The following is a 24536-nucleotide window of genomic DNA, read 5'->3' on the forward strand; positions in this document are numbered from 1 at the left end:
GGAAAGAGGAAGAGGTCAAAGGCAACACAGATCCCAAAGAGAAGTCCTAGCACAAAGGATTCTTTGGAGAGGGGTCAGGGTCAAACTTCAAAATAAATTTAAAATCTAGAAGCAGGTTAGGTTAAAGGTCACGGGGAAAGTTGGGTTTAAGTTCGAACGCGAGGTAGTTATTGAGGCACTTTATCTATGGAATGAGCCCCGGACTATCAACCAGTAGATCTGGATTCTATGTTTCGACTTCTACTGCTAACTTGTTGGTTGACTTTGCCAAGTTATTTACTCTCTGAGTTCACCTCTCCTGTTTGTAAAATGGCGTAAACAGTGCGTACTCCTCTTCAGCGCGCTGGGCTTAGAGCAGGAAGAGAAGGAAAGGAAAATCAGCGCTTTGTAAAGTTAAACGCATTGCGCCAAGATGAAGCAGTTACTCCGTCACCCTGAGCTGTGGTCCCCCTTTCCAGTTCCTTGTCTTCCTCCGTCGGCCTGGGGGCGCCCGCTCGCAGGGCCTCTCTATCCCAGAGCTCCTCTCTATGGTTTCCCCCTCCCGGACCGTGAAGGCTGGAGGGAGTGGTCACACGCCTTTTCCGCTTGTTTCCCCCCCCCCGCCCCGCTCTAGCCCACAGTCTCGCTGCCCCGAGCCTCCCGTGCCGGCGGGCCGGCCGGGCGGACGGGCGGGCCCGCGGGGGGCGCGGGGGGCGCGCGGGGGGCGGGGGGAGTTCCGGTTCCGGTTCTTTGTGCAGCTGCAGCAGCGGCTCCGGGAAAGATGGCGGCCCGGGCGGGTTTCCAGTCTGTGGCTCCGAGCGGCGGCGCCGGAGCCTCAGGAGGGGCGGGCGCGGCGGCTGCCCTGGGTCCGGGCGGGACTCCGGGGCCTCCGGTGCGAATGGGCCCGGCGCCGGGTCAAGGGCTGTACCGCTCCCCGATGCCCGGAGCGGCCTATCCGGTGAGTGCGGCAGGAGGAGGGGCGCGCTGGCCGGGGGCGGGGCCGTGCGGGGGCCTGGGAGTGACGGGTGGGGGGAGGAGTAGGAGGGACTCGCCTGGGAGGGATTCGGGCCGTGAGTCGGGGTGCAGGGAGGCAGTGCGGGGAAGGGAAGGGAGGCAATTAGCATCCTCATCTGCTCCTAGGGGCATTGTTTTCTTGGGGAGTCAGGGTGTACAACCAGGGTGGACGAAGAAGTGGGGCGAAGCATGGGCCTGTGAGAGCTTGTGTGCAGAAGGGCCTAGGCAGCTCCAGCGCCCAGAGGAACACAGAAGGGGTAGCTGGCAAATTGAGGTCAGCTTCTGAGGAGACAGTAGCTGGCAGTACTCTCTGAGCAAATGTGGAATTAGAGATGTCCAATGCGCCAGATACAAAATAGACTGGGGAGAATTGGAGTGTAATCTAGCTGTCTTAGCTTTGGGGCTATATTTGAGGAAGCTCCAGTTATCTAGATTTCACAGAGATAGAGGGCTCTCCCCCCAGCCCACCACTGTGCTCCACCCCACCCCTCAGCCTTGTTTCATTCAAAGAACTCAGGCCTCCCCAACTTTGCCTTTCTTGGTGGGGTTTGCAGGGGAAGCGATGACATCTCTGGGTCCTCTCCCCTGTGTAGAGACCAGGTATGCTACCAGGCAGCCGGATGACACCTCAGGGACCTTCCATGGGACCCCCTGGCTATGGGGGGAACCCTTCAGTCCGACCTGGCCTGGCCCAGTCAGGGATGGACCAGTCCCGCAAGAGACCTGCGCCTCAGCAGATCCAGCAGGTCCAGCAGCAGGCGGTCCAAAATCGGAACCACAAGTAAGATGACCCCAGGGCGGAGGGAGGGAGGGAGGGAGGAGGCCTGTGAGGATGCAGGTGGTGGGAGTCCCTCAACCGAGAAGTGGTGGTGCTGTGTCAGCAGACGGTGCTCATTCTTGAAAATGCTTTGCGTTTTTTGGGCATGGGTGTCTGACTTGAGACAGGCTTTGCAGTTCCTTCACTTCATTATAAACGGAGGTGCGGACAGCCTGTCTTCATGTTCTGGCTAGTTCCATCCCATCCTGATAAGAGTGTTTATTCCAAACAGTGCAAAGAAAAAGAAGATGGCTGACAAAATTCTACCTCAAAGGGTGAGTCCAGGCTATATAGGTCTTCTTGAAGGTGTGGTGAGCTTGAGAATAGAGATGGTCAGCTCTAGATCCCAATGATATCTTTCTGCTCCTAAGATTCGTGAACTGGTACCAGAATCCCAGGCCTATATGGATCTCTTGGCTTTTGAAAGGAAACTGGACCAGACTATCATGAGGAAACGGCTAGATATCCAGGAGGCCTTGAAACGTCCCATCAAGGTAACAACGCAGGAGAGTGCTAGGCAGAGAGCCAAAGGAGAGGACGCGGGAACCTTCAGCAGGCTTGGGATGGGAAATCAAAGGCGTAGCACAGCTCTCCTTGGCATTTAAATTACATCTCTCCCTTCTGCCTACGAACTGAGAATTACATTAGAAGCATAAGAACAGAACAGCGAAGGGGGAGGGGCTTTTGATATTTCTTGCACCAGAAATATACCCTGTTGTGTTTTTGCTACAACTGCTCTGCCACCTTGGGAACCTGGCACCTTGCATGACTCTGTCCATCTGACATCCTGGTGAATGCACTTGCACTCAGGCCAGTGGCCTGTACTCTTCTTCTAGGTGGAATCTCCATCCACCCACCCCAAGGACTGGGTAGATAGTAAGCCAGTCTGTTAGGAGTCATTTTCAGGTTTGGGGGAGACCCTTGTCTTCATCGTCAAACCACTGAAGCCCCACTATCAATCCTGTTTCTGCCTTCCTCAGCAAAAACGGAAGCTGCGAATTTTCATTTCTAACACTTTCAATCCGGCTAAGTCAGATGCCGAGGATGGGGAAGGGACGGTGGCTTCCTGGGAGCTTCGGGTAGAAGGACGGCTCCTGGAGGATGTGAGTTCAAGGTCCACTGTGGTCGGCATTTAGGGTGGGAGCTGCTGGGAACAAGCAGTATTGTCTGGTTGGCAGGAAGCCTGACTGGTGCTTACAGCTCCTGTTGGGAACAGCAGGGAGAGGGTCACTGTGTTCCCTGTACTAAAAGACAATGGTTCTTTGTTTCTGGCTCCCACAGCTTGGCCCCCTCTGTGGTATCCTATCGAGAACCTTATTGTCATGGGGTTTGATTTGTTGTTTACCTCCTTCCTGATGCTGCTAGCCATTGGACTTGGCAGTATCTGCAGATTTTTCAGTTAGTTAGTTTTTTTTTTTTTTAAACCAAGTGAGTTTGCACTTAGCATTTGGGTCATGCTTTCCTCTCTGAGTCCTTGAGGTCCTCGATCTCCACTGTGGCATCTCCATCTTCCCAGCTTCCATTGGAGACATTTCACAGTTTACGTGGGGTAGATTTCTCTGACAGACTCTTTGTTGCTTCATGGGAACGTCAGCCGACAGGTGATAGCCCCCAAACTTCCCACCCCAGAAGCTCCTTGGAGAAGCTCACCTGCCATTTCCTTATACTCTGGCTCTCTATTTTTAGCTGTTCACAGGCGAGCCAGCATGAATGCATTTTTCAGGAGAACCAGGGCTCAGTGTCAGAGCCTCCTTTTTCTCTGTATAGGTCCGGTCCATCTACCGGTGGTGTCATGTCATCCAAATAAAGCTGTTTTTGTTCTGCCCTTTTATTACCTGTGATTCATTTCCCCTGTAGAGTCAGACTTTTCTCTGTTTAGACTCGCTTTATTATGTGCAGAGGTTTGGCTTAACTTGCCCCATTTCCCTTGGGGAAATGAGGTGGGTACGTCAGTCACTCTGTATGTGTTATAGGCTGCTTCTTCAGGGTTCATTGCTACTGTGACTTGTTCAGTATCCACAGACACCTACCTTGCCATCTCCTAAGAGGTTCTCAGAAGACATTTTTGAGTTTTTTTCCCATTGCTTTTGTGGGTTCCTTTTTTATGGGACTTTGTTTTGGGGAATTTCTTCTGGCCTTTTCTAACATGACCTCTCCGCTCTCTCCTCTAGTCAGCCTTGTCCAAATATGATGCCACCAAACAAAAGAGGAAGTTCTCTTCTTTTTTTAAGTCCTTGGTGATCGAACTGGACAAAGACCTGTATGGGCCAGATAACCATCTGGTGGAAGTGAGTAGTTCTGTCCTCTAGGCTTTGCTTTGACTTTATGACTGGAGGATGATGGACTTGGGAGCCAAACATTAATGTCTAGGGAAAGGGGAAGGTATGAATACCTCAGGTGTACAATTCCTCCAATGCAGTTTGCACGTTGGCCTCCAGGTGGCACTAGCTGTTCAGTTCTGGTACTGTTTGGACCCAAGAGCTTTTGCAGTCTGACTTGTCCCACCTTTTAAATTTTACTATCTTGGTTGCTGCCCCCACTTTCAAGGGAAATTCTGATGGAGGCCTCTTACACATGCCAAGCCATCTCTGCATCTTGCTTATTAAAGATGGTGAGATGTAGTTATCCACACACCATTCAACCTTTTTCCTGGTAACAAGTGCTGTGATTAAGGGGGTTAACTAATAGGGTTCTAGTCCTTGCCAAGGCTACTTTTACAGATCTGGGACTTGCTTTTGGTTTCTGCTCTGTTTAGATTCACATTCCAAATCATCAAAAATTCTTTATTGTAATGCCTGATTACATAGTGTTCTGAAGACTATGTTAGCAACAGTGTTCTTTGGGATACAGTCAAAACCAGAATAAGACAGTCCAGGGCTCCAGGTGAACTTAACCTGCTCCTTTCTTTGCCAGTGTAGCTGCAGCCCCTTAACCTCAACCACTAAGAGACATGGGAAGGTCTTTACCATCTAATAAGGGAAGTAAGTCATAGAATCAATAGAAATTTGTAAATATATTGAACTTAACGTTATAGCAGTAGAGCATAGTGGCTAAGAATGTGGACTGTAGAATCTGACACACCAGAGCTCAGAAAGCAGCTCCACCACTTATTGGCTGTTGACGTTAGGCAGCTTACTTCACTCTTCTGAGCATTAGTTTTCTCATCTGTAGAATAGGTGTAATGGTGCCTGTCTCGTATGGATGTTGTGGGAATTAAATGTGATAATCCCAGTAAATGTCTTAGAATACTCTTGCACATAGTAAGTACCCAATAGATGTTAGCTGTGTTATTTTACTGTACACATGTATATTATCCATTTTTGTGGATAAAATTATCACTGAAAGTTCAGGCTAATTTAAATGTGACCCCGAGCAGTCATAATGAAAAGGTCAGCCGACTTACAGACAGGAATCCCAAAGTCCTGTGCAGTGTTTTAAAATGTCTCATATGCTGTTGCTCTTCTCCAGTAGCTTCAGTAATCAAAGTTGAATATTCAGTCATTACAGAAGCTCTTCCCTCCCACCCCAGCTCTTCCTCTGGGAGAGCACCCCCTGACATCTTCCTCTCTGTAGTGGCACAGGACCGCCACTACCCAGGAGACAGATGGCTTCCAGGTGAAGCGGCCAGGAGACGTGAATGTACGGTGTACTGTCCTGCTGATGCTGGATTACCAGGTATTCTGTGCTGATGTGAGGGGGTCCAGCTTTCACAGCCACATCCCATCAGCAGTCTGACATTTAAAGGTTTAAGTCTAGTTGTGGGTAATTTGCCACTAGACTGTTACCTCCCTAAATATAGGGATAGGGTCTTGGTCATTTCTGAGTTCCTGTTAGTGTTTTTCTGCCCCAGGGAAAACCACATTAATGCCTGTTGAATGGCTTGAACATATGGCCATGCCAGGCACCTCATAATGCACATAGACTCAGCTCACTAACTTCATCCCAAACTCTTTGGTTCTCCATAGCCTCCTCAGTTTAAATTAGACCCTCGTCTGGCTCGGCTGCTGGGCATCCACACCCAGACCCGTCCAGTGATCATTCAAGCACTGTGGCAATATATTAAGACGCATAAGCTCCAGGACCCACATGAGCGGGAGTTTGTCATCTGTGACAAGTACCTCCAGCAGGTAAGAAAAGGACCCATTCTTTTGCTCAAGTCCACTGGAGCACTAATTGTGCTCTTAGCTGCTTCTCCTCTTTCCCGCAGATCTTTGAGTCTCAGCGTATGAAGTTTTCAGAGATCCCCCAACGGCTCCACGCCTTGCTTATGCCACCAGAGCCCATCATCATTAATCATGTCATCAGGTAAGCATGTGTGTGCAAGGCAGTGGTGTGCTGGAGCTGGCTTGCACCAGCTGCACAAGTCAGTTCTCAAAATTTTCAGGGATTTTGCAAGCAGGTTGTTAAACACAGTCGTTATTTAAGGTTAAATTTTATAAACTTGCAATTAAATACATTATATTAAAAATAAGGGTAATATATACTCAAAAATTCATCATCTCTGAATTATTATATTAGTTTACTGGTGTTTGTGTTTTCGAGGTTACTTCTGTCTATTGTGTCTGTATGGTGGAAATACCATCTAATGATGTGCTACTGTACATCCCTTCCCAGCTCCTTGATCAGTGACGTAATGTTGGCATCTTGAAATCAATCATGTCGAGAATATTTAAAACACAGAAATCAGCAAATGCTACAAGTTAGGGCTTCTTCTTCTTCTCCTCTTTTGGAGAATCAGTTATTAGACATTTACCAGCTCATCACTGATGAGCTACTGTCTTTTCTCTGGGTGGTAGGACATTCCAAGTTGGGACTCCAACTCCATTACCTCCATCTGCTTTTCTGTTCAGAAGATGGATGAGCAAGGCATCTCTAGGCAGATATGGAGTGAAGGAAGGCACCTTCTCCTCAAAGCAGCATGTCTTCTGGCTGGATGTAGTCTTTGCCTTCTTTCCCTTATTCCATATTAATTAGCCTTCCTTTCATTAGACCCTGAACCATCATCACTCAGCCAATAGTAACTCCTACAACCTATACACTGGGTCAGTAGAAGCTAGCTTGTCCCGTATTCATGGGCTTAAAGTTAGGCCACTTTTTATTTTGTGCGGTATGTGTTTTATTTGAATTAATTTTCAGGGTCAATTTTAGTTTAATAGGGGGAAAGATGCAGAAGATACTGTAGCGGTGGTCTCCTTGTGGGGAGGGAGAAACTTACTTTTCATTGGATATCTTTTGTAATATTTGAATTTTTAACATTGAGTTTTTTTTAAAAATTAACTCTGTTGAGGTTTATATGCAACATATTACACCCACTTAAAATAAAATTTGATGATTTTTGGCAAATGTATACATCCTGTAGCTATCACCACAAGGAACGTACAGAACATTTCCGTCACACCGAAGAGGTCTCTTGTGCTCTTTTGCAGTCAGCTCCTTGCCCTTCAGTCTTAGACCATCTTTTTGACCCTGTGTAATTAGGTCTTAGGGGACAAGCCCTTTACCAGGCCCCTTTGGTTTCCTCCCCAGTGTTGACCCGAATGATCAGAAAAAGACAGCTTGTTATGACATTGATGTGGAAGTGGATGATACCTTGAAGACCCAGATGAATTCTTTTCTGCTGTCTACTGCCAGCCAGCAGGAGATTGCTACTCTAGACAACAAGGTAGGGACCATGCCCTGGATAGTTGGGTGCCACCAGCCCTCTATCACAGCTTCTTGGCTTTTGATTCTTGATATTCATTCAAAATGTACTGCCACCCAGTAAATGCTAGGCACTCTGTTTGGTGCTGGTTGGAGCCAGACACACGTAAGTTCTGATTCTTGGCTATACCTCTTAATAGCTTTGAGCCTCAGTTTCTGATCTGCGAAATAGAGACCATAATACGTATTTTTATAAGGTTGTTATGAGGATTAAATGAGACAGTGTATGCAAAGACATGACATTGTATCTGGCACATAAAAACAAATGGCAGCTGCTGCTCCTATTGTTATTATCGATACCATTATCAGACATAGTCCATGCAAGTAAAGCCAGAAAGGCTCTGGGAACACAAAGGAGAACAGGGAGGCCTTCCTGGAAGAGCTGATGCCCCAACTAAATCTTGAAGGACGACATGGGAGTCAACGAAAGGAGAGAAAGGAGGATGGTGCTTAGGGGCTTCAGGGGCAGAGGCCATTCCAGAAAGGGGGAGCAGGGTATATGAAGGCCCAAAGATGAGCAGAGAGCCTGGCATGTTCAAGAAGTACAAGCTGCTTACTGTGTTAGATAAAGCTCGGGGTGCTGGGGAAAAGAAACTGGATAGGGAAGCAGGATCCTAGTCATGAAGCAGCTTTGCGGGGAAAACTGGCTTATACTTTGTCCTGAAAACTGGAGGGCCTGGTGCTCTTTGCATTTAGAATGATCACTGGCAGGATGGTGGGGAGTGAATTGCAATGGGGGCAGATGTGGAGGAAGGAAGCCCAGTTAAGTGGCTGGTGCAGTGATGCATGTGAGATGTGTCGAGGACCTAAACTTACGGTCCTGACAGTGAGGATGGAAATGAGTAGGTAGATGTGGAAGGTGTTAAGGTGAATTTGCAGGGATTTGGTCACTGGATGGAGACGGTGGGGTGAGGTGTGAGGGAGAAGAGGCATTACGACGACGCTCAGGTTTTCAGCTGGGGTGTACAGTTGTAGTTATTCAGAATGGGAACAGGAGGAGAAGCAGGTATTGGGGAAAGGTAGTGAATTTAGTTTCGGAGAGTTTAAGGTGCCTTGAGATGTCAAGCAGGTGGATTGGATGGAGTTTGGGAAATGGATTCTGGTCTGCAGACTCGGGACTCATTACCTTGTCAGTGGTACTGGAAGACATACAAGTAGATGAAATCACCAGGAAGAGTATAGAGAATGAGAAGAGGACAGAGAACAAAACCCATGGACCACAGCTTTTGAGACAGCTCTCTGTACCACTTCTTTTTTACCTGAGAGTGTTTCAGGACCCCTTTGTGCTGTGGATTAAACATTTACCATGTAGCGTCATCCACAGTGGACATCGTGGAGACTAAAAGGAAAACTTCCCTCACGTCGGGTGTATAGAGACACGGTGCACATCACCTGCTAAGTGAATGCCAAGCGCCGGAGCAGGTGGGGCAGCAGTGCCATTTCTGGGCCGCACTCTGTTCTTAGGTTGGGAGCGGCACAAGAAGTCACACACTGCCTGCCATTTAACTTTGCATTTCCCCAGTGTGAAAATGTTATGAGCTTCCTTCTTCCTTTCAGATCCATGAGACAATAGAAACTATCAATCAGCTGAAGACCCAGCGAGAGTTCATGCTGAGCTTTGCCAGAGACCCTCAGGGTTTCATCAATGACTGGCTTCAGTCCCAGTGCCGGGACCTCAAGGTAAAGAACCTGGGACAGGTGCAAAGAGACTTAGATCCGTGAGGCATACATTTGCTCCGTTTCCGTAGCATGAGATAGAGAGCCGGGGGGAAGTGAGGGACCAGACTTTCTTTAGTGTGTTCCAGGGCCCATTTTACAATTAAGTAGGGAAATGGAGGTGGAACCATCAAGTGTTTATCTAGTACTTACTATGTGCTGTCACTGTGCACCGTATTGGAGGCGATACAGAGTGGAAAACTTGATCTCTTTCAAAGTAGCACACATTCTGTTCGGAGAAACCATGTTACTGTGATTTAAAAAGTAGTAAATCATGTAAGACATTATTGGAACTCACCAGTACCAAAAAGGTAATACAAAGGAGAAGGGGGATTGATGAGGCTAGAATAGCTAGGGAAGGCTTCATGGAGAATTTGGGATTTGACTTATATCCCAGAGAGGGGAGCGTCAGAAGCTCAGGCAGGAAGGTAGGAATGAGCGCAGAATGTGTGAGACGTGTCCTCAGTGCTCGCCTGTTCTGTGGTGATTGACTGCAGGTAGCCCGAGAAGAGGAGCAAGGGACAGGGGGTGCCTGAAAGGATCCCTGAACGAGGCAATGACTTGTTGACAGCAGAGGCGACTTTGGGTGTTTTAGTGGTTTGCTAGGACCGCCGTAGTAAAGTACCACAAACTGAGTGGCTTAAACAAGGGAAACCGTATTGTCTCATGGTTCTAGAGTCTGAAATCAAGGTGTCAGCAGGGTTTGGTTCCTTCTGAGGGCTGGGAGGGAGAGTCTGTTCCAGGCCTCTCTCCTAGCTTGTGGTAGCCTCAGGCATTCCTTGGTTTGCAGATGGTGTTCTCCATATGTCTTCATACCATCTTTCCTCCCTGCATGTCTGTCTCTGTGTCTAAGTTTCCCCTTTTATAAGGACACCAATCATACTGGATTAGGCCCACCCTAATGACCTTATCTTAGCTTGATCATCTGCAGAGACGCTATTCCCAGATAAGGTCACATTCACAGGTACTGGGAGGGCTAGGATTTCAACATCTTTTAGGGGATACAATTCAGTCCATCACAGATGACAAGGAAGGAAACAAGTCTCTTCTGTGTCTTCCCCCTCCCGTCTCCCTCAGACCATGACTGATGTGGTGGGTAACCCAGAGGAAGAGCGCCGAGCTGAGTTCTACTTCCAGCCTTGGGCGCAGGAGGCCGTGTGCCGGTACTTCTACTCCAAGGTAGGCACCTGGGGGTGCACAGGAGAAACTGACAACAGGCAAGGGCTCTGCACCCTTGATGGGGGTCAGCGGTGTTAGGTACCAACTTCTGGTTTGTCTCATCTTCCACTCCCTCCACTATTTTCTCCTTAGGTGCAGCAGAGACGACAAGAATTAGAGCAAGCCCTGGGAATCCGAAATACATAGGGCTTCTCCCACAGCCCTGATGTGGCTGCATCGATTTCTTTATCTGGGCCCTGTGCTGCCTGCCTCATAGCACCTGCCTTGGTCTTGCTTGGGGCCTTCCAGGGGATGCTGTTGGTTCTAGGACAACACCAGAATGAAGAGGGTCTCACATGATACCTGTTACCCTCTTCTCCCACCCCATCCCTTCCTACCCCCAGCTTCCCTTTGCCCCACAAAGTTCCCATGTGCCTGTACCCTCCCCTGGTCTGCATAGGACCTCTAGATAGTATTAGAGAGAGAACCCGTAGTGGTAATCAGTGCATTGAATGGATTGGGCCTAAGGCCAAGTGGTCTTCAAGGGGACCAGCTACACTGATCCTGCCCTTCAGAGACCCAGGAGTTGGGAGCTTTAGCCCCTTCTCCGAGACTCAGGCCTGGGGGCACTCTATAAGCTAGTAGATCTTGGCTTTCCTGATGACAGAATCCAGTTTCCTTCCTTCCCTCCACAGGTTTGGAGCAAACTGTCTCTTCACTTGTTGCCCTCTAGCACTAGAGGAATCCTGGTTCTTGGGCTCCACTGAGCCCCAGGTCAGTCCGCAGCCCTCTGGACTGGCCTGCTGTCTCAGTGCTTCTCTTACTCCCTCGTAGGGGGTCCACCTCAGTATTGGAGTTTGTTCTCTTAGTATTGCTCCCTCTCACCACACTCCCTGTAGCTGCTTTTTAGGATTCCCTCCTACCTGTCCTAACCCAGGGCATTTGAGTGGGGGAATCTTGCCTTTCCCTGTCAGAGCCCCAAGGGCCCTCACCTAGGGTACTGTCATTGCCAGCAGAGGCTGTTCCTTCCTGCTGTTGCTTGGAGGTGTGACTCATTCATTCATTCCACCCTGCCTCCCCCATCCTTTCATGGAGAAACAGGCCTAAAATCAAACGGGTAAAAGCCCTGGGCCATCCCTGTCTTCCTGTCCCTTGTCTGCCCAGTTGACACCCACCGGTGACTTCTAGGGCACTGAGGAGTGAAAGCGCCTAGGGCTGGAGAATAGCTCTGAGTTGGGTTTGTGACTCTTCCCTCTCCCTGCCTCACAGGATTGTGACAGCCCCTGCCCTCAAAAGCTTCAGACCCCTCAGGTAGCAGCAGGACCTTGTGATCTTGGCCCCTTGCAACTGAGATGGTTTTGCATCTTTCCAGGAGAGCCTCAAATTCTTCTTCCAGGTTGTATCACCCCTGGGTTAGCATATCCCAGGCTCGCAGACTCAACACAGCAGGGTGGGAGACAGCTGGGCACAGAGGGGGAATTCCGTTCAGCATGGGCTCTAAACCCGCAGAACTGACAAAAGCCCCTGCTTCCCCACCCGCTCCTCAGGCTTCTGCGAGCACAACCCCCAGCCCTGTATCCCTGACTGTCCCACGCTGGGGACAGCAGAACTTCCTCCCTGTCTTCCCCTTCCTGTCATTATCCCACCCCTCCCTTGCAAGGTTCTCCCCAGAGTGGCACTGGACAGACAGCCTCTGTCCCTGGGGCTGGAACCATGAGAAGGAAGCTCAGCACTCCTACACAGTGTCCCTGAAGATAACTTTTTATTAATTGAATTATTATGTTTTTTTCATGGACCAAAATTTTTTTTGTACTGTCCCCTTATCGATGTCACCCAGTTTTAATAAAAGAATCTTCTGAAGGATGGGTCCCCCTACCTACTGATGGAGAGCTCTTCCCTGAGCTTTCTTCGATACCATTAGCCATGCTCATGGTGTTTGTTCATTTTATTTGACAAATATTTATTGAGCACCTGCTGTATGCTAGCTGTGGTTCTAGGCACTGGGGATATGGTGAAAAACAAGATTTCTACCCTGGGGACCTCAGGTTCTCACCTTAGAGCTTGTTCTGTCAGCCCCAGTGCTCCAGGCAGGCCAGGTGCTGGTTGGGATTAGTGGGCTTCATAACTGGATCTGAGAGTCCTGTCCTCAGTTCCCGTTAAGGAAGATTCTAACAAGACAGTGGCACTGCCATTCTCTCCCTTGTCCTTCTAAACTCCCCAGGGCACCTGATGGCTCGAGTGTGCTATCCTTGGGTACCTGTGGTCCCTTACACTTGATGAACTTGAGCCTCCTCTAGAATTCTCAGCGCTCCTGTCTTACTGCGGGCCAGCGCTGTATGAGGACTGAAGACGTTTGTGGTTTGTGTGCCTGCCATTCTTTAAGGTTCCACTTTCTCAACCCTGAGTAAGATTTTAGTTCCTAAGACTGGTGTGGAAGTGCTGCACTGTCATCCTCATACTATGGACAACCAAGCCTTCACTGGTAGAGTTGAGAAGACTTTGCTCAGGATTGGGTCCCATTAGCAGAAGCATGAAATTCTGCTAGTTTCCATCATATGCCTGCTTCCCACCTGGTGGTTCTTTACTTTCCTCCTTTGTGCCATTATCTAGCTTGGTTCTACTCAAGAAGGGGTTTAGAACACAGGGTGAAGGCAACTACATTCCAAAGTTGTAGTTAAAAAATGAACTTTTGCCTCCATGCATGTGAACACTCAAGTATTGCGTATATGCAGTCAAACCCACCAAGGATACAACCACTATTCCCAATCTGGAATGTGGGAGTTTATCAGACTTGAGTAGGAAAAGCAGAAGAAGAGTGTGTGGGTGATGATAACTTGGGAGTGGAAAAAATTGATGTCAAGGACATTGAAATGGCATCTGTTTTCACCCAGGCTAATTACATGTGTAATGAATGGCTGATGAACCATTATTAATTTCAAGCAAATCTGCAGTTTGCTCTTGGGAAAAGGGCTCTAGTGGTACAGATAATTGGCCTGTGACAGGCCAACTCTGAATCTCTGCACACTCTTTATTCCTATATAAATGAGCAAATTCTTTGTCTCCATACTACTTAAAATGATCGTAGGGACAAAAAGATGGAAGCATTTAGGCAAAAACAAGAGGTTATTTTATGCATAAACATCCATTCTTTGGGGTTCTCATCCTGTGCCAGGGACAGAAGCATTCTTTCTCTTCCATCACCCATAATCAGTGGTCCCAGCTGGCAGCCTGGCACTGGTGCCTTTGTCGCAGTGCCAGTGCAATAACAGTGATCTTTGCGGGGCTGGCTCTGTAGTGGGCATAATTTTGTTCCTAAGAGAATCAACTGCTGCTTTCACGTATGTCCCCCTAAGGGAACTCCCTGGCCATGGGAGTAGAGTATGGTGGGCTTTCTCCCAGCCAGTCCTTAGAAGTTAGGAAACCATTTCTCCCCAGTCTTGACCTCAGGGCCACTTAGCCTTACCCAGTGATTGCACACAGACTCCCCTCTGGCCCAGTGCTTATCACTGTTTGCAGCCAGCAGCAGCCCAGGGGGATGGAAACACCCACTCAGCAGTTGACCAGGCCAGGAGGTCAGCACGTGAGCACACAGTGCCGTCTGCTTTCTAGGCCAAGGTGCACAGACAGCTGGAGTGTAGGGGGCCTTTGCCCCACTCTCCACATCAGCCTAGAAAGTAGAGTTCCCCCTCGTAGTTAAACAGGTTGCTGTGGGCGATGTAGAGCCCTGAACTGCGTGTGTGTCCCTTCCATCCTCCCTACCCCCAGAAGCACACACCCCACTTGCTCTTGATTACAGCACCTGAGACTACAAAGCTCTACAGAGGTCACAACTGCCCCAGGTCCTGCCTCCCTTCCCCTTTCTGGCTTCTGCAAACTAGCCTCTAACCTGAAGGCGCCCCTAGTGTGGGGTTAGCCTGGAAACCCAAGACAAGTGAAGGAAGCTCAGTACCTCTCAAGGATAGTGAACACTTGGGCTGCCTTTTCTCTCCTATCCTCCTCCTCAAGCCCAGAGTCTGCAAAACACCTGTGGGCCACTTGGCATCAGAGCCTCCAACTTTGGGCTTTCCTGCCCCCCTTCCTGGGAAACATTCAGGTGAGGAGAGGCCCACTGGTGTGCTTTGTTTCTTGGGCCCATGGGGTCTTATCCTTGGGCTGGGTTGCCCCCAGAGCAGGCCCTTACCTCTTATGTGCTCTTATTTAAAGGGGCCACACCCACCCACCTCACTCACCCACAGCCCTGCAGTGGGCCTAGCGTGGGGCAACACGTGACCCGTCGCCGCCAGAGGATGAACCCATAGAGCAGCTTTCCGGGTCCTCAGGGGGACAAGTGGGGCGGTTCCTACCTTGGAAAATAAGGCATGCCTGTATCTGCTGCTGGGACTGAATACAATTTATTCCAGTGCTAGGGGACGGGAGTGGGGGGGACAGGGCACTCGCTCCTTATCTGGGCCTGGTCTTGGTAGACCTTAAAATGAAACCATTGCGGGGAGGGAGGGAGTGAGGACCTGGGCTGGGGCCGAGGGAAGCAGCGTGCCAGCCCCGTCAGCGGGCAAACCTAAGAGGAAAAGCAGGCCTGGTCTCGGCCCCATTCCTGTTCCCCACCTGTCTCTACCCTTTTCTTCCCTTTCCCTGGCCCTGCCAGACTCTGTCTCCCTGGGTGCCCGCCTCCCCTCCCCTGGAGGGCGGGGCTTGGCTGCACCCACGTGTGTTGGAGTTATATGCTCCCAGCCGGCAGAGGAGCTGGGGAGAGTGGCACCCAGCTGGTGGCTCAGGCAGCGAAGCGGCACCATGGCCGGCAAGAAAGTCTGCATTGTAGGCTCTGGTAACTGGTAAGCGGCTCTGTCAAGGAGTATTGTGGGGTGGGGGCGGCGGAAGGGGAGGCTCCCTCAAGTATACAGGAGGTTAGGGAGGGAGGTTTGGTGGGCAGGAGGCAGCCGGTGGGGAGAAAATGCCTCCAGCTCCTGGCCCACCCCTGTTGCTGTCTTTGGTGCCTACCCTGGCAGGACAGACAATGCCCAGACGGCTCCTGGCCCTTGCGTCTCGGGCAGCAGCACCTGTTCGCCACGGGAAGGGAGCCCCCAGAGTGCTCCCTGCCTGAAAGGCTGCCTGGGTTAGGGGGTTGGGGGGGGGAGATTAGGAGGCTGGCCCCCTTCTCCAGCAGCAAAGTGTGAGGGAAAGGAAACTGAGTCTCCTTGCTACTGCTAGGTCAGGAGAGACGCAGCGTCACAGGGAGGGGGTGACAAGGAAGGTGGCAGGTAAATAATCCAGTGGTTTCTGTGACATCCTGAGGGGGAGCACTGTCCCCTCCCCGCCACCGTTCCTCTCTCACGCCCCCGCTCCTCCACTTTCTGTGTTCCCCCTCCTGCCAGGGGCTCAGCCATCGCCAAGATTGTGGGTGGCAATGCAGCCCAGCTGGCACGCTTTGACCCACGGGTGACCATGTGGGTGTTTGAGGAAGACGTCGGGGGCAGAAAGCTGACAGAGGTCATCAACACACAGCATGAGAATGTCAAATACCTGCCAGGGCACAAGTTGCCCCCCAATGTGGTGAGCCCCAACACCCCGTAAGAAGGGAGAGGGAAGTGGAGGGGGTGCTTCCTGCTGGGAGGGGGCCACTTCACGTGCCACCTGTACTTGAGAAGCATCTCAGGAGGGCTACTCCAGGCACAGGGCGTCCCTGGGCACAGCCCCCAAACTGCTCCCCTGAGCACTTCCTGGGACTGGGGAGAACCCCTCCATCTCCATCCCACCCCGCGGGCTCCCAGGCAGGAAAGGGATGGGGAGAGGATGAGGAAGTTGGTCTCTGTGGCAACCAGACAGGTTCTCTGGCCCCCAGACTTGGGGTCTGGGTAGTGCCTGCCTTGGGCTCTAACCCTGTTACTCATTCACTGGGTTATTAGTAGAAGTGGAGACTGCTCCTTGGACTTAAGGTCTTTGGTCAGATCCATGTGGCTTACTCCCCACCTGGAAAGGGAGCAGGAAAGACAGCAGGAAGACGGGGGCTCTCCCTGCCCAGTTGGGAGCCCTAAGGAGCAGGATGATGAAATCTTACTTGGCCTCTTCCTCTTGCCAAGCCCAGACCTCCTTTGGCCTCCCTCACTGCCCCACAGCCAAGGGCTAAGAGAGTGCTGAGAGGAGGTTTCCAGGAGTCCTCAAGAACCCAGGACAGCTGGAACCTAGAGGGAATGATGGCTAGGCAGAAGGAATAGAAGTGTCTTGTTCCTCCAGGTTCAGCCCTTCCAGATTCAACTCCCAAACTGCCCTTCCTTCTTCCCCACCAGCATCACCCTGTCTCCTAGATCTCCTGCATGGGGCTCCACAGGGGCTAGAAGCAGTCTGTCAGGCCCATGAACACTGGTCACCCCCACAGGTGGCTGTCCCAGATGTGGTCCAGGCTGCAGTGGATGCTGACATCCTGATCTTCGTGGTACCCCATCAGTTCATCGGCAAGATCTGTGATCAGCTCAAGGGCCACCTGAAGGCAGACACCATTGGCATATCTCTTATTAAGGTGCCAGGGACACCCTCCTGTGGATGGGGATGCAGCTAACTGCTGTGGGGCTCAGGGTGGGTGAAGTGCGACAAACAGAAAACAGCAGAAGTAGGCCAGGAGTTTTCTGAAGAGAGGAGCTGGCTTTGGGGAGGCTTGAGAAACAGATGCGGGGGGCCACTGGGAAGGGGAGGTTGGTTGGGGAGTAGATAAGAGATGGGTTTGGAGGCAGATGTCTTGGGGAGTTTAGGAGGTGTACAAGGGATGCCTAGGGGATACAAGAAGTGGGCTGGTTTGAGAAGTTGAGAAGGGAAGCTGGTTTGGAGCAGTGGCTGGGATGGAAGGAAGTTGGTTGGGGGTACTCAGGAGTGGGCTGTTTAGGGATGTGGCGGGGATACATTACCTTGGAGAAGTAGGTTGTGGAAGGAGAGTTTTCAGATGGATTCGTATTCACGTGTTACCTGCTCTCCTCACAGCTAGCTTTGGCTGCATTGGAATAGGGGAGGACCTTTGGGGAGGGGCATTGATGAACAGTGAATTTGCAATGGGCAGGATTTCTAGGTGGGAAGCCCTCAGTTGGGGATAAAAGGCACCTGGCCTGAGCTCCATCCTGTGCCCAGGGGGTAGACGAGGGCCCCAACGGGCTGAAGCTCATCTCTGAAGTGATTGGGGAGCGCCTTGGCATCCCCATGAGCGTGCTGATGGGGGCCAACATTGCCAGCGAGGTGGCTGATGAGAAGTTCTGTGAGACAACCATTGGTGAGACCCCACCACCCACATAGATACTGCAACTCCAGTTACATTGCCTCCCCAGGCTATATTCCCCACCCACTTAGCCATCTTCTCCCCACAAGGCAGGTGAAGGAAGAAGATCCCAGCATCAAAGGTGAGGGGAGTTGGGGCGCCCCTACGGAAAGAGCTGTAGGTCCTGCTCAGGGCAGTTGTGGGAAGGAGTCAAGAGTCCCTTCTTAAAGCCTTATCCCCTCCCTACTTTAGGCTGCAAGGACCTGGCCCAGGGACAGCTTCTGAAAGAGCTGATGCAGACACCCAATTTCCGCATCACGGTGGTGCGAGAGGTGGACACAGTAGAGATCTGTGGGGCCTTAAAGGTGAGAGGGCTTCAGAGGCAGCTATGGGGTGAGGAGAAGGCCCTGAAAGAGGGCCTGGCTTAGCTGTACAAGGTTGCTGGGACTCCAGGCACTCACTCCCCTTCCCCACCAAGTCTCATACACATGGGAAGAATGGCAGAAGCAAGGCCAGGATCGCTCAGGTCTGCCGATTACTTACCATCAGACATTGGGCTTCCTTCTTCCTTTCCCCTATAGCCCCTTGTGGGACATCCCTGTCCCTGGCTCCAAAGGTTGGTCCAGGGGGAAGAGGAGATGCCCTGGGGGAGCACTCAGGCTAATGGGAGATAAGATGTCCAGGACACCCAGATGGATTGATGGCCAGTACTCTGGATCCTGGACAGACCTATGGATGTATATCGGGGGCATAGAACAAAATAGCCGTGGTTGGGAGGGCGAGGTAGAAGACTGGTTTTCAGGAGAAGTCCTCAAGGATGGAGTATAGGGCCGGGTTGGGGAGCCAGAAAGCACAAGCCCAGGCTAAAAGAAGGGAGTGCAGCAAGTGGGAAAACCAAGAGGTGAAAATAGTTGAGGAGCCTACCCACCTTCCTTCACTTATTCAGTGGGCGTGTCATGGCTGATGGGAGGAGCATGAGGCAGGTGCTGAAGGCCCCAAGTGGGGCCTGCGGGAGGGGATCCTTTCTCACCCGTGACTTCACTCTTCAAAGAATATAGTGGCCGTGGGGGCTGGCTTCTGTGATGGGCTGGGCTTTGGCGACAACACCAAGGCGGCCGTGATCCGACTGGGGCTCATGGAGATGATCGCCTTCACCAAGCTCTTCTGCAGTGGCCCTGTGTCCTCTGCCACCTTCTTGGAGAGCTGCGGTGTTGCTGATCTCATCACTACCTGCTACGGAGGGCGGAACCGCAAGGTGGCCGAGGCCTTCGCCCGCACAGGAAAGGTGGGCCTTGGGGAGAATGAATAATGGAGGGTGGGCCCTGTAGGTGTTAAGGGAGAGGAACGTGGCTTGAGGCATCTCTTGAACACAGACATTAAGATTGTTGGGAACATTCCCAGCCTTTTTTTCCTCTTAAGACCCACCTCCTCCCAGAGTCCCAGACTCTCTGTCTCACACTGACAACCCTCCTCTCCCATTTCCATTTGCCTGTTGTGTTTTCTTCACAGTCCATTGAGCAGCTGGAGAAAGAGATGCTGAATGGGCAGAAGCTGCAGGGGCCCCAGACAGCCCGGGAGCTACACAGCATCCTCCAGCACAAGGGCCTGCTGGACAAGTAAGCATCTGCCCCAGCCCCACTGATGGAGGGAACCACCGACAGGAAGTGGTCTCCCCATTCATCATCTTCCTGAACCCTCCTCAATCTGTGAAGTGGGCAGAGAGGGAAATGTTATCTTATGTTTACAGACAGAGCCTAGAGCTTGGCGAGGGTCTGGTATAGTGCTCTCTATACCACATTACTAGGACCCCTCTGCGTGGCCGCTCTCTGTCCTTTCCTCCTTGTCCTCTGCTATGGGGGTGGACAGGAATAAGCTCCTCTGACTGTTCTGCCTCTTTGTCCATCACCCTCAGTCTAAGCTGCTCCCCCAAGGCCAACCCTTTTGTTCCGTGAATCCTGTCCTGGGTGCTGAGGTGTGAGGAAAAGGAAAGTCTCTGCTTCAGGGTGCTCCTTTTCAGGGAGCACAAGACAGCGGGGGTGAGGGGCTGATCAGAGCAGAACTCTGTTGATCTGAGAAAGAATCCTAGAGCAAGAGAGTATGAAACAGGTTCAGATCAGCTCACGGCTGGTCAGGGTAAAGCCTCCTGGTAAAGGGAGCAGCCTGGGCAACAGGTTGGGAAGAAGGAGACTGGCATTTATTGAGCACCTTCACATAATTCGTAATCACTTCTTCACTACTTTGTCATACTGACCCCGTTTTACAGCTGATGATACTGAGGCTTTGCCTAATTGGAACAAAAAGTTCATGCCAGGGAATCACGGAGATAGGGAGCAGGGCAATAAAAACCTGACCCTAAACCCCAGGGCTAGGAAATACACATTCTCAGCGATGGGAAACTGAGAGCCAGAGTCTGCCTGAGCTCGAAGGCGGGAGAGTAGGGAGTGGAGGGTTAGGGGGTTTGCCTGGAGGCCAAGCTGGTTCTGTCCTTCCCCATTCTAGGTTCCCTCTGTTCATGGCTGTGTACAAGGTATGCTATGAGAACCAGCCAGTAGGTGAATTCATCCGCTGCCTGCAGAATCATCCAGAACACATGTGAGCAGGGCTGGGGCCCAGGCCAGGCAGCCTCTTTACCCCAGCGGAGACAGGCAGAAGCTTGGGGTGCCTGGCCACCACGATCTCTGGGACTCCCCACACAGCAGCGTCTTCTCAGCTTTTCACTGGAGGACAGGTGCCTGTGGGCCCGGCCACCTGCCTGGAGATCCTGAAGCACAAGCAGCCCGCAGCCTCCTGCCACCTCATCGCACCAGAAGTGGAGTTGCCTAGTCCCTCTCCATGTGTGGGGCTTTCTCCCTGTCCTCTGGGAGGGGTAGGATCAGCCCCAGTGCTGCCTGCTCTGGGTATGTGGTGGGGGGGGAGGGGAGGGAGGCAAGGCAAGGGCTGCTTACTGCTGCCTCACACAGACCAGGACTCCTGTCCCCAAGCCCAGTTAATGGCTAAAGAAGTACCTCAGCTGCAAGAGGGATGAGGCAAGGGCTGCAGGGAGGGGTCTGGGCTTTTGGGCTGACATAGACCTCTGCCAGGCCTCACACGGCATCAATGGATCTCTGTTTGTTCGCAAAATACAACCCCCTTCTAGCTTCTCCTTAGAAACCTCAGCTTCTTCTGAGGTTTCCTCAGAAACCTCTGGTCATCCCCTTTCCCCCTCCCCCAGGCTGCCTGGCACCAGAGTTGCTGCCACGCTGGCATCTCTGGCCATGGGGCTCGTCATTCTCTCTTGGGACTTCCCAGTTCCTAGTTCTTTGCCAGCTCCTCCCCACCATGTGTGACCTTTCCAAGCCTCTCTCACCCTCCCTGCCAGCACCCTCTCTGGGGAGCAGAACTTAATCTGCTGACAGAGCTACACCTCTTCACAGCAGGCTCAGATCACTCTACTCCCTGTGACCTTTGTAATCGCCCTGCCTCCCTTCTCAGGAGCTCTAGTGGGGGGAGGTGTCAGCGGGGTCCCTCCTGCTGCTATCTCCCCAGGACATCTTGGATCCACCCCTTACCTCCTAAACCCTGTCCCTAGTTCTCAGCTACCCCCAGAGCAGCCAGGGCAGCTAACCAGTTCCTGTATCTGGAGGCCAGGGGGCCAGAGAGTGGGTAAGGGAGGATGAGCAGGTCCCCATCTCTGTGGTCTGAATTCCAAGGCCGGCTCTCCTTTGTCACCTGAAGGCCTTCTCACGAGGTACTGACTACTTCAGCACCTCAGGAGCTGGGAAACTCTTGGAGGAGGAAAAAAATTCAAGCCTCCGCACCAGCTGGGGGGAGGGAAGAACAGGAAGGGGAGGAGGGAGAGGAGTGTGCTTTGCAGTGGCCTTGCTCCAGGATGGAATGGCAGCCGGAGAATGTCACCGGTCAGCAGCTTGGACCCCTGGCTATAAATAGAGGCCGAGGGCTCCTGTCACATCCAGCAGAGGGTCTCAGCTTCCTGTGTGGCAGTATCTGGCACGCTGTGGCTCTGGCCAGCATTATGTTAACCCTCCCTTACTCCTGGACAAACCAGGGAGGCAGGCTCCTCTCAGCCCCTAGCCCTTGAGAAGTCAGTCTTACCAGTGAAGGGCGGAGCTGCCTGGATCAGGCAGCGAGAGTGAGGGGCACAGTCAACCCAGATCTGGCTGGGCCCAGGTTTGGGCGCTGACTGGATCCAGAGCTGCTTCCCCAGGAGGTCAAAGTTGGGGCAGAAAGACAACTCCCTTCCCTAGGCTGCAGCTGCGACCCTCTTAGTCCAAAACCTTTGCCTACTTTTGCTCACTCCACAATTAACTGAATCTGAGGCTTTCGAACCAGGCCTACTTGTCTACCTAATAAAGCGTGGTTTTTGCAGAAACAAATTAGGGAAGGGCGCTTAAGTGCATGTGGTAGGGCGTATGCAGTGGCGTGTATCACTGCATGTATATGTTTTCACTCATGCCGGAGGAAAAACGAAAAAAGGAAAAGAAATCCTTCCTCAATCATCCCAGCCACTCCCGGTCCCTTGCAGGGGTGCCCACGCAGTCCCCCTTCCCCAAAATGGCACTCCCTCCCAACCCCTTCCCGGCGCTTCTTTGGGGCTTTATCAAGCCGCCTGCAAGCGGGGAGGTCACATACGAGACAGAAACACTACGGAGATTCGACCCTCGCGCCTACTCCGTGGCCATGGCCAAACCTGCCGCAATCCTCGGCGGTCCAGACCTCGCAGTGCGGGTCGGGCTCCTGAGCTCGGCTGAAGGCCTGCCCAGGGTAAGAGGGCAGCTCCAGGCTATAGGGGCCGCGCAGCCCCCTCCAGAGGGCGGACTCCGAGAGAACCTACCCAGCTACCGGAGACGTCACCGCGCCGCAGGAGGCTGGGGAATGGCCGGCTCTCTTTTCTGTGGTGACTGAGTATCCTAAAAGTTCCCGTTCCAGAGTTTGGGTCGCCAAAGACCCTTTCTCAATGGAGAATGACTACAACCCCCAGAAACCAACGGGCCTCTCCGAGAGGAAGGCTCGTCTGAGGATGCGTTGTAAGGGCGGCTGACCCGGAAGCCGGATGTTCAAAGGCATCAACCAGTCGGAGCTGCAGTCGGCGCGGGCTTTCGTCTCGGTGGGCGGGGTTATGCTGCGTCTGGCGCGCGGGGCCGTACCTCGCGTTGGGAGCGGAATTCTAGAGCTTTAGCGGAGCTTGGGGGTGGGAGAAAGGGTGGCGTACCGCACCGATAGCGCCTCAGCGTGCAGGGTTGTCCCTGGGCGGTACCCTCACTCTTCTGGACCCGCTAGGAGGTCGCGCAGGCAGGAGGCCTCGGTCGGAAGGAAGGGAGCGGCAGCATCCAGGTACGCCGTCTGCCAGGCCCGAGCCAGGGCCGCCTGTCCGCAGAGGCGCGCCCGCTCGGGCCGGCCTTTGCTTTCCGCATTCTCCCACGCCCAGTCTTCGGCGCCCTTGAGGTTACCGCGTACCCTGTGCCGCGATTTGCGCCGCTTCCAGCCCAGCAAGCTCCTTGCGGCCGTAGGTTCCTGTCACACCGTGACTGCCACCGCGCGTCTTGGCCCTCCACGCTCTGACTCCAGTAGCTCTGACCCTTCCTTGTCTTGCAGTCCGCTGCGCCCTGAAATGCAGCTTTCCCAGGCACCCTTCCTGCTTATCGATTAACTGGATCCGCTCCTTTACTGCTTTCAATTCCTGGAATGCTCTCTACCTCCCTCTTCTATACCGGTGTAAATTCTGCCCACCCTTCTAAAACGACAGCTGCCCGCCTCCCCTCGTCCCCACCTTTCTAACTTTCCTTGAGCCTCCACTTGTCTCTGAACTCTCAAAACGCCTCTTCTCTTCTGGTCACCGGCGTCTTCCACTTCGTCTAACGGAATTTGGGGTGCATAGTTTATCCCCATCAGACCATAAGCTCCTTTGAGACAGAAGCCATATTCTCTGCAGCCTTTATAGCACGAGTAAAAGGTAGACAGATAAGTGAGTAAATCTAAGCTGAGGTGGATGGATCCATTTGAGGAAATGAGTTTTCCAGAGGAGAGACCTGAGCCTTGAGGTCCTCCCATGTTTAGGGGAAAGAAAAAGAGAAAAGAGCCACAATCTGAAAAGGTTTTTGCAGATTGCACCTCTATGTCATTTCCATTATGGTTCTTGTTTTCTTTTTCCTGTTCTTCTGAAATCTTCAGTCTAACCCCATAAAAGACCCAGCCTTGAGCTTTATTGAGAAAATGGATGTCGCTCAGATGAGAATGTTCTGCTAACCTCAAAAGTTTTCTTCATTTCCAAGGTTAATCCTTCTGCCTGGGCTTCTAATTTCATCTTTTCCTGGGCCATCCTAGATTGTGTTCCATTCCATCCACCTCACTTTTATCCTCAGTTTAGCCACCAGTTTCTTCTCTAAAACATATTCAAATCTTATCAATAAGCAAAACAAAACTAGAATTTACTTGACCTTGTTACCTTTTCAGGCTCCTGCCCTGTCACTCCTGTTCCCTTAACCAGCAAATCACAAGAATATTAATTCTTATCTTTGGGGTGAGAGGGAGTTATGATCCTTCTAATAATGTTTTTCTGCGTCCTAGAAAAAATGCATAGACATGTGAACCTCGCGGGACGGGGTTCATGGGGCCTGCTGGGGCTCTGGCTAAGAATCCATGCTTTTTAATGCCTGTTCCAATTTAGTGCATTAAATTGACTTCTGTCCTAGGCTTACCTGTGACCTGGTCACCTGTTCCCATCCAGTGATCCCATCTGACCAGTTTTCATGGCACTTAACTTTACAGTAGTGTTTCCCAATTTTTATTCTGGCCTGATACACCCAAAGATACAGCATCCCTCTGTCAGTGGTAGTGACTTGATACAGCAGTGATTTTCAACCACTGTTGTAGTTAAATGAAAATGCATCCCAGATGTTTCTGGAATTTCCTGTTTTCTTT

At 51.8% G+C, this 24536-nt stretch overlaps 3 protein-coding genes across 5 annotated transcripts in view; all 3 read left to right on the forward strand.

Annotated features, from left to right (window-relative positions):
• Nucleotides 1-571: 571 nt before the first annotated feature.
• On the forward strand, nt 572-12308 carry SMARCD1 (SWI/SNF related BAF chromatin remodeling complex subunit D1). 2 transcript variants are annotated; one of them, XM_007452286.1, is made up of 13 exons: nt 572-937; nt 1587-1774; nt 2043-2085; nt 2182-2304; nt 2791-2913; nt 3982-4098; nt 5384-5485; nt 5776-5937; nt 6018-6115; nt 7337-7472; nt 9068-9190; nt 10304-10405; nt 10538-12306. In XM_007452286.1, the coding sequence occupies exons 1-13, from the start codon at nt 761-763 to the stop codon at nt 10589-10591; spliced, it is 1548 nt and encodes a 515-aa protein (XP_007452348.1). In that variant the 5' UTR covers nt 572-760; the 3' UTR covers nt 10592-12306. The 2 variants fall into 2 exon arrangements, with proteins under 2 accessions (XP_007452348.1, XP_007452349.1); XM_007452287.1 differs by lacking the exon at nt 9068-9190 and having other exon boundaries at nt 10538-12308.
• A 2612-nt stretch (nt 12309-14920) lies between these two features.
• GPD1 (glycerol-3-phosphate dehydrogenase 1) lies at nt 14921-20743 on the forward strand. Of its 2 annotated transcripts, none has more exons than XM_007452285.1 (8): nt 14921-15213; nt 15754-15931; nt 16755-16895; nt 17495-17633; nt 17871-17983; nt 18670-18903; nt 19128-19234; nt 20118-20743. In XM_007452285.1, exons 1-8 carry the CDS (start codon nt 15173-15175, stop codon nt 20212-20214), a joined length of 1050 nt encoding a protein of 349 aa, XP_007452347.1. In that variant the 5' UTR covers nt 14921-15172; the 3' UTR covers nt 20215-20743. The 2 variants fall into 2 exon arrangements, with proteins under 2 accessions (XP_007452347.1, XP_007452346.1); XM_007452284.1 differs by having other exon boundaries at nt 15173-15213; nt 16824-16895; nt 20118-20214.
• A 2158-nt stretch (nt 20744-22901) lies between these two features.
• Nucleotides 22902-24536, forward strand: part of COX14 (cytochrome c oxidase assembly factor COX14) — a 4565-nt gene continuing 2930 nt past the window's right edge. The window contains exon 1 of the mRNA XM_007452288.1: nt 22902-22949. The gene's annotated coding sequence lies outside the window, so the exon portion shown is untranslated. The remainder of the gene's footprint in view (nt 22950-24536) is intronic.

This window comes from Lipotes vexillifer, unplaced genomic scaffold, assembly GCF_000442215.2.
Source record: "Lipotes vexillifer unplaced genomic scaffold, Lipotes_vexillifer_v1.1 scaffold422, whole genome shotgun sequence".
Lineage (NCBI taxonomy): Eukaryota > Metazoa > Chordata > Mammalia > Artiodactyla > Lipotidae > Lipotes > Lipotes vexillifer.